Below are 9,221 nucleotides of genomic sequence, written 5' to 3' on the forward strand. Positions count from 1 at the left end.
AAGGTGGTGAGACTGAACAGGTTGCCCAGGGTTATTGTGGATGCCCCAGTCCTGACAGTGTTCAGTGTCAGGATTTATAGGCCTTGAGCAACCTGGTCTTCTGGGAGGTCTCCCTGCTCATTGCAGGGAGTATTGAGACAAGGTGATCTTTAAGGTCTATTCCAACCTATTAGCATTCTATGATTCCTCAGTTGTACCCAGAAATGTATCAGATTGGCAATGAGCTGTCAAGTATTTGAATATTGCAAATATTAAATTTCTAAAAGTACATATGTTTTCAATAAAATAGACATCTAAATTTGCCTGTGTCTGGAATGTTGTCTGCAGCTCTCCACTCCCTGGAGTTTCCATGACAGACTTTGGAGAAACTCAGAGGAGTTCTTCCATCTGTGTTGGGTATAAACCAGTTCAGAGAACTCCATCACTGATAAACAGCTTAGTTTTAAAAGATAAAGGAGGTTTCATTTGTGGAGGGGAGAAGACCAGGTTGTGTGGTAATGCTGGTACTTAGATACAATTAAAGCATCCAGGTTCCAAGTGGTTGCAGAATAAGATTGCAGGGATTTTTTCCAGAGTGTATATATGTGATTTCTCTAGAATACAGGTATCAGATGTTTTTGAGTAATTTTGAGAATTCCAACTAAATTCAAATTTTTCACAAGCTTTCTTTTGCATACCTGATTTAAGTGAATGTAAATGCCTTATTTGATACTATTCACAATGGTGATTTTGTCTCAAAACAATATAACTATTCTATTAGATTATGCTGTGTAATATGCACATAATTCCTGGTATATGTTGTGATCCAGTTGAAGCTCAAATATTTAGAGTGATATAAGAGGGCTTTCAGTTCCTGGTTTATCAGTATTACAGGAGTTGGTTCTTACTCTGACACAATCTGTTCTGTGGTCAAGAGGTAGTTTTCTTTTGTCCTCCTTAGAAATTGAGTTGTTTTTAATTGTTACTCCTGTCTCAGTTTGTCTGTTGCGTGTGCTCAGTATGTTTGTAGGAAATCAATTTTGCTTTTACCTGGTACAGTAGTACGTATTTACAGTGGTTACAATAGCATATATAGGCAGCATTCCAGAGTTATATGAGAAAATTGGACAGGGCCTGTGGAACTTGTCAACATATCCGAACAGAACAGATGTATAAATCCACATCTGGGTTTTACAGTGCATTCAAGTGAATTATATTTGCCATGTATTTTTTGTCTCACTTGATCTCTTTTTTATTTTGTTGCTTTGTAACATTTTTGTATTTTGGTATTGGTTTCTTTTACCCTTCAGCACTAGTAGTCAAACAGTTTGAAGTCTTCCATTGACTGGATGCAACTTTTTGTGGGTAACATTTTTTTGTCTAAAATCAGAGACTCCCAAATCACAAAAGTTTGTCGTAAAAAACTTTCTGTGCTGCTTGTTGTCAGCCTAGACCAAACACTACACATAACATATCCACCTTGATGTGAAGTGTATCTAGATACTGGAATAATGTTTATCTGACTGTGATAAAAAATTGACAAATACTAACAAACTTAAGTGTTAATGTTTGGAGGCAAGAATATCAGAAAGCGTCTCTCCGTGTGAGAAAATAAATGTTTGATTGAGGTTTTCAGAGGCAGGAATTTAACTTAGAGGTTTTAGATCCTTAGAGGAATGATTTTCCTCTATTTTCTGTTTGTGGAGTATAGGAGATGCCACAGTTTTTATCAACCTGAGATGGGGAATAAATCTCCTTTTTGACACAATTGCAAGGAAGCTTGGGAAGAAAAAAAGTAATATTGTCCCTGAGATCAGCCAAGTTGGTTAGAACGTGATGCTAATTAAATCAGAGTCACATGTTTGATCACTGCATGGGCCATTCACTTTAAAAGTTGGACTCTGTGCTCCTTGTAATATTATAATAACTTATAATATTCTGTGATTCTGTGAATACATACCATTTCTGTGTTAAGGTTTAGCCTTCCTTAAAAAAAATTCACACATACATTATTTGATGCTGAAATACTTATATAACCTTGAGTTATACCCATGACTACTGAAGCATTATTTTCCTTAGAGTTGAACCACTGAAAGATAGGAATTTCACTTAGATGTTTTTCTGTACTTTATAAACATCTTTGCAAGATATGGAGCTCATGAAGCTCTTAACTGAAGCTATTTTCAGGTAAATGTTCACATTTCCAAACATGACTTGAAGAATTAAGGGAAAACATGAAGTATTCTGAATAGCATTAATCATAGTTAGGGTATCCTGTGATCTACTTCATCCTCATTCAGTTATTATTCATCTCCAATATGCATTTCATAAAGATTTGGAAACACTGGGTTCTTGAAGTTATATTTATGATGATTGTCTTACAGAATCAAATGAGATAATTTAAATATCAGCTTTACGTACTGTCAGTACAAATAACTTTATTTATGAGACTAGTTGTAACTATTCAATAATTTCAGTTTTTGTCATCCTCAGTTAACACACTGTATCAGAACTAGATTATTGATATTTCTTTCTCCAGTGCTTGATATGATCAGTATTTTTCATACATTCTAATCTAAATTTTTATTGTTGTTATAGGTCACGATAACAGAACTAAAGGTAAGTCTTACATGTTACTGATTTTCCTCTCTAATACTTTTGTTCTGGAACAGTTTTAAATACTGAAATACTGCTTATAAGTTTGTGTATGTTAAAAGGATAAATAGGTTTATTGCAAAGGTACCTATGATGTATTTTCAGCAATTTCCGTATATGACTGTCTTTTCAGGCACAGCTTGCACAGAAGACAACACTAGTCAATGATTCAAAACTGAAGGAGCAGGAATTGAAAGAGCAGGTAAGGGTGATGTTGAATGAGTAAGAAGTATTCTTCTTTGATACTCTGTGTTTACAGTATTAAAAGGTTTGTTCTTTTCAAATGATGGTGTGGTACATCTCCATATAAGGTGCTATGAATATAATAGACTAAAAAATAGTTTTCACTCATACTTGCTCTGAGAAGATCTGTGTACTCTACATAGTATTCCTCTATCCCCTGAGAATAAAAATACCACATGCTTGTGATACTGGTCAGCAAAGCAATTGCACAGTGAAAAAGGGAACAGTGCACTTTATGAAATTCTGGAATTTTTTTTCAAAACTAAATTTTTCTTGGTGTTTAAGTACAATTTTTGTTGTATGCTTTTTTATCTGTGCTTATATATAAAATAGAAACATGAATATATAATATGTGCATAACATCTGCTATAGATATTCTTATGTGTATATACACATGAAAGAACTGTGTTGTTTTAATAACAGTTTTTAATGTTTTGCTTCCTTAAAAAGCAAATGTATTTTGCTTTTATGAGAGGTGATATGTAGCTGGAAACTGTTTCAGTTGTGCTTATTTTAGCTGCCAGTTAACACTGTCTATCATGTCAACTGTTCTCTATTTAGATTCATGTACTGGAAGACCAGCTGAAACATTATAACAAAAATATGTATGTCACATCAGTTGGAACACCATATAGAGGTAAGTACACAGTTTTCATCACAAATAAGTTTTTCGTTTGTTAGAAAGATACAGTTTGGTCTAGAAAATAAAATGTCAGTCTTTTTAGTACATTTGTATAATACACTTATGACATCCTTGTTTTCTCATGTCTATTATAATAGACTTGGTGTGTGATTTCAGATGACCAAATCACACAGCATTTTGTTTGATGTTTTCTTTTTTGTCATCTGGTTAAAAGAGCTCTGTATCAGAGCTCTTAAGCTCTCTGCAGTGCAGGAGTCAAGAGCATCCAGTAGGCAGGGGCAAAGATGTGCACACCCACAGCAGGGCACAGGTGGGGACAGGAGGTCCCAGGCTGAGCTGGGACACATCCCTTGGGTCCTTGGCAGGAGATGGTGGGGGTCCCAGGGATGGCTGGTCCCAGCCTCCCAAGGCCTGTAAGCAGTCCCAGGACTCAAACTGTAGTAGACTTGCACTGCTCATGTGCTGTCCTTAGACACTGGTGGTTGGACACTTTGGAGATAGAGTACTGGGCCAGATGGGCCTTCTCTCTGGTGGTGTACTGTTCCTCTCAGACTCTTTTAACATAAGATAGAAAAATGTACAGGGAAATGAACAGGTATTGCTCACCTCCAAAAGATTGCAGCTGTTTAGCTGAGGAGACTGCATGAGACTGAGGGCTCAAGCATTGAGCCTTGCTAATGTGATATGTGGGGTTTTGCTGTCCTGTTCAGACCCATCTTAGCTGGATGAACTCAGAAGACTTTAAGAAACCATGTCACACTTGCTTTTTGCAAGTTTGTGCAAATGGTCGAATTATTTCAGGATGATCTATATCTCTCATCCCCTCACGAGGGCTATGCCTCCTTCCCTCAAGGTGGCAGAGCCAATGATGGAAGATGGTTGTGGGTATTCAGTGCCTTCTGCTAGTGCAGGGATGGGAAGAGATGTAATCAAGGATTTCCTCAGCATATACCAGTAGGGAGAGAAGCAGGAAGCATAGCACAGCATACTTCATCTGGTAGGGACCAACGTCAGTTTTGTAGTCCAGCTGTGTGACCACTTCAGGGCTGATAAGAAGGTAAAGTATGTCTTTGAGAGCACTCTCCAAATGCCTCTTCAACAGTGACAAACATGAGGCATCAACCACCTCTGCAAGAGGTCTGTTCCAGAGTTTACACCCTCTTGGTGAAGAAATGTTTCCTCACATCAAGTCTGAACTCCCCATGATAGATGAAGGTTTCACCCATTTTCCATGCGTCCTGGCACTGGGTACCAGGGAGAAGAGGGGAGCACCTGCCTATCAACGTCTCCTCAGGAAGCCATAGAGAGCACTGAGGTCACCCCTTAGCCTCCATCTCTCCAAATTAGACAAACCCAGACTCCTCATCTGCTTCTCAGAGGACATGCCTGCCAGCACCTTATCCAGTAGCAGAGGTACCCTCTGGGTGTGTTCAAGTACCTTCACATCCTTTTTAAATGGTGGGGCCCTGAACCACACACAGTACTCAAGGTGAGAGTGCACCAGGGCTGAACAGGGTGGGATAATCATCTCTTTTGACCAACTGATGATGCTGTGTTTGATGCACTCCAGGATGTGGTTGCCCTCTTGGCTGCCAAGGGCACATACACTGATGACTCCTGTTGCACCTCCTGCCAACCAGCACCCCCAAATGCCTTTCTGAAGGGCTGCAGTTACTCCATCCCAGGTGCAGAATACAGCATTTGTTCTTGTTTGGTTTCGTGCCATTAGTAAAACTTGGATTTGGATGAGTGACTGTCAGTATAAATATTCTCTTCTTTTTGTTTACACAGATGGAAACCTGCACCATACTGACGTTTCCCTGTTTGAGGAACCCACTGAGTTTGAATACTTGAGGAAAGTGCTCTTTGAATATATGATGGGTCGTGAGACAAAGGTATGGAAATTTGTATATGCTTACAGGTGATTCAGGTTAAAGTTTAACACCCTTGCTGTATACATGTGAAGTACCATGTGTTCGTGATTTGTTATATGCTGTTTATTTCTGACATAGGATTCAATAAGCTTTCACATTTTTTTTCCAAAGAGGCACGATCCATAACTTCAAAACTACGTCAGCCTGCCAAGATGAGTGGTGGGTGGAGGGGGTTGTCACATCTCTCACCATTGTACCTATCAAGACAAAAACGTTTATGGGGAGGTATGATTTTATCAGCAGAAGTCCTGTTAGTCAAACTTCATGTAAAATGAAAACTCATATGCACAATATTAGCAAAAGTGATCTTCTGATGTAATCTTGACACAAACATGGTAAGTAACAGTTGGATAAATAAAAGTTTGCTAGTAGCTGTGTTACCATCTGAAGATGGTGAAATACCTCTTCAGTAGTTGCTTAAAGATGTTTCATAGTGCTCCCAAATCTGTATACCTTAGATGCTATTAATTCACTCTTAAAAATAGTGAAAAGCTGGACAGTAGACTTCTTGATTTCATCTGCTGGTTTTCTTTCAGTCATTAGATGTGTTGCTGGAGGGCACTAATCTTAGTGTCTGCACTCCTCAGGATTATATCATATAATCATTATTTATGGAAATGTCTTGAGAGCTGGTTTCATCCTGTTACACGGACTGGAAAACCATGAGCAGTGATGATGCAAATGATAAAACTTTTAAAACCAGTTTTACGTGTGCTTGTAAAGTATAACTCTGCTTTCCACCACTGCCCCCAACACTTCTTGAGTTAAAAGACCTATATGGTAATTTATCTTCTCAGTACAGATATTCCTTTCTCTCAACTTTTATCTTCCTGGACAAGAAGAGGCAGTTTTTTAAATCTAATTTTGTCTTTTAAGATCATTCTGGTGGCCCTTCTCTGTGCACGATCCTGCTTTGTAGTGCAAATATGTATGCCTTATCTCAAAGGTGATTCAGTAGTGGAATTGTAGATATCTCTGGACAAGATTCCTCTTTTTTGAACAGAGTTCATAAGAATCTTTGCAAATTATCTTGGATGTATTGCCAATTATGCATCCTAGTAAATGATGCTGGAATGCAATCAAGACATTAATGAATGCACCACTTGCTCTACAGTATTGGAGACATAAGAGAAATGTGGAGGTTGATATGGATGTAAGAGTCAGGAGTTAGTGTAATGACTTGTAATGTGTAACTTAATCACATTCTTTGTAAATTGCTTGACCAAGGTGTGTATGTGTCTTTGTTGGGAGGTTTTACTTTCTTGCCCTCCAGTCCAACTTTATTATTTGCTATCTTGCTTGGCAGGATATCTGCAGCAAGTTTGACAGATTGGTTTTTCTAGGCATGCATTTTATCTAGTACGCTGTCTTATTAATGGACTCTATCATTGGAGTATAGATACCACAGAACTTACATCACATGACAGTAGCTGAAGTTTGTGACCATGTGCAAACATTGTTTTCATATAATTCACATCATGCATATACAATGGGAAATCAATAATTACATCTTAATGATTTCACTGTTTTCCATTGACATTAATAAAATAGTATCCAGTATTATTAAATTAAATTAATTTTAAAATACTGCAAAGCATCTTTGTGGATGTGGAATTATGTATGAATAACCTATATCTCTTTAGACAATGGCCAAGGTTATAACAACAGTGCTGAAGTTCCCAGCAGATCAGACTCAGAAGATACTAGAACGAGAAGATGCTCGACCAATGGTAAGTTATGTAAGTAAATCAAGTTTATGCAAGAGGATTAGGTTTCAGGAATAAGGAATTAGAAACTTTTTTAATATCTTCTTTTCCCTGTGTCCACATTCAAGTGGACTTCTTTTCTCCCTCCTTACCTCTTCTGTGGAATATCAAATTGCAGCTCTAGGTTTGAGTTTATAGCAAGAGTGAGAAAAAAAGCAAGTATGTTTTCTTTACTAGTACTTTTCTTCAGTTAAGACGTATTTCTGATAGCAATGGGTACAATAGGACCAAAGCAAGTTCAAGCATCACTACTATTCTGTGGATGAATTTTCTAAATTAAAAAAGTAATCTGACATAATAAATATATATAAAGATACATATAATATATAAAATTCGTGCTTCTTAAATTCAGAAGTTTTTGTGGAGTCATACCAGGTATTATGAAAAATATATCAAGAAACAGTTTTTCAGCCCCTGGGATAAAATTTCTGGCAAAAACAGCAGGCATTTTGCTTGTATAATAGGAAGTTGATAATTTCAATCACCTGAGATATGTGTGTTTGAAGGGAGATGTGTACAGTTTTATCTTAAGTGGGTATCCTAACAAGACTGGGGTTTTGATTAGGTTTTGAGATTTTTTGTGTGATCCTGCTTTATTTTTGTACTGAAAAAACCCACAAAAATATTTTAGTTCACTTGGGGTCAGGACAGGTCAAAAATAAGAGTCATCAACAATTTGATGGTGTTGTCTCTTTTCCCAGATTTTTTTTTTTAAATTTGCTTAGCATTTACCAGTTGACCTATTTACTAGAAAGGTGAAATTGGGCATAAGAAGCAGACACAAAAGGAGATAAGATTATTTGAGCATAAGCATTTCTTTGGTATTACTGTTACTATTTTATGTATTGGAGCTACTTTTAATTAAAATAAAAACTGCAGTAATAGTCTCCTCTATATTGTATCTGGAATCACTACTGTGATCAGTCTCTTTGTGGGTCATCTTAGTGAAATATTTAGGAATTAAAGTGAGAGGAAGAATTGCACTCTTTCTCTCACTGACCTTGCATATATATTTTATTTATTTATTGTTCTATTTATTACAGAATAAAATAAAAATATGAATAATTTTCCATTTCACTTGAAGTAGATGCATTAAAATTCTGTTGATTCACTGAAAAAAAAAATTAAAAGGCTGTATTTTCATCTTGCCGTATCATATCTGAGGAAAGTGTAAAATACTTCAACATTTTCCTGTACACTTAGTATGTTTGAGAGTCTTGCAATCTTAAATATTTTAAATACTTTTAGAAGATAAACATATTGATTATACTGCACCTCCAGTAAGTATCATGTAACCCAAGCATGATTTTTTTTCTCTCTCTGACATTAAAATAGAAATCTGAGACTGTTTGGTTTTGTTTTGCTTTGTTTTGTTTTGTTTTGGTAAGCCACACTAATATTTAGGAAAGATTTTGAGAACAGAGAGCTAGGCCTTGTTTTGCAGGCACTTCAGCTTTTTGATATTTAAACATGTTCTTCCTACAACAGATATTCACAACGTCTGATACAAAGTAAAAATTTAACTTCAATTCATCCAACAAATTTTTATCCTTGGTATTAAATTTTGGCTAAAATGCACAGTGAGGTTTTTTTTGCAGACTTTGATTTGTTAAGGATATTGTTCAAAGACCTCTTGGGTTTCACATAGCAGTCCCTTCTTGGCTCATATCTAGCCTATGAATTTTCTCCTTCCAAATCCACAAAGAGATTGAGTTAGACATCTAATGGGAACTCAAATATTAAAGCATATTATGAAGGAACAAATATTTTTCCTTCACTTTCAATGTTACTATGTTCGTTTGCTGAAGCACAAATTATTCTGGGTATGAGTCTTCCATAATTTTGTTTAGAACTAAAAAGTTGGAGATGTCTTTATAAATGATTCTGTCAGGATGTATGCTTGATTTTTTTTTTTTTTAATTTATGGGCTGACATGGCACTAGTATTTCTCCATGCTTAATACTGGACTGATGCTGGTATATGAAAATATCCACTGTTTAG

General features: G+C 36.4%; 1 protein-coding gene across 2 annotated transcripts in view; it reads left to right on the forward strand.

Moving 5' to 3' along the window:
• GOLGA4 (golgin A4) overlaps positions 1 to 7,649 on the forward strand; it is a 68,478-nt gene extending 60,829 nt beyond the window's left edge. For both annotated transcript variants that reach the window (XM_062491645.1, XM_062492517.1), the window contains 5 exons: positions 2,578 to 2,598; positions 2,768 to 2,836; positions 3,439 to 3,514; positions 5,312 to 5,415; positions 7,098 to 7,649. In XM_062491645.1, the coding sequence (XP_062347629.1) occupies positions 2,578 to 2,598; positions 2,768 to 2,836; positions 3,439 to 3,514; positions 5,312 to 5,415; positions 7,098 to 7,238 (411 nt within the window). In that variant the 3' untranslated portion in view covers positions 7,239 to 7,649. The remainder of the gene's footprint in view (positions 1 to 2,577; positions 2,599 to 2,767; positions 2,837 to 3,438; positions 3,515 to 5,311; positions 5,416 to 7,097) is intronic.
• Positions 7,650 to 9,221: the final 1,572 nt, after the last annotated feature.

This window comes from Cinclus cinclus, chromosome 1, assembly GCF_963662255.1.
Source record: "Cinclus cinclus chromosome 1, bCinCin1.1, whole genome shotgun sequence".
Classification (NCBI taxonomy): Eukaryota; Metazoa; Chordata; class Aves; order Passeriformes; family Cinclidae; genus Cinclus; species Cinclus cinclus.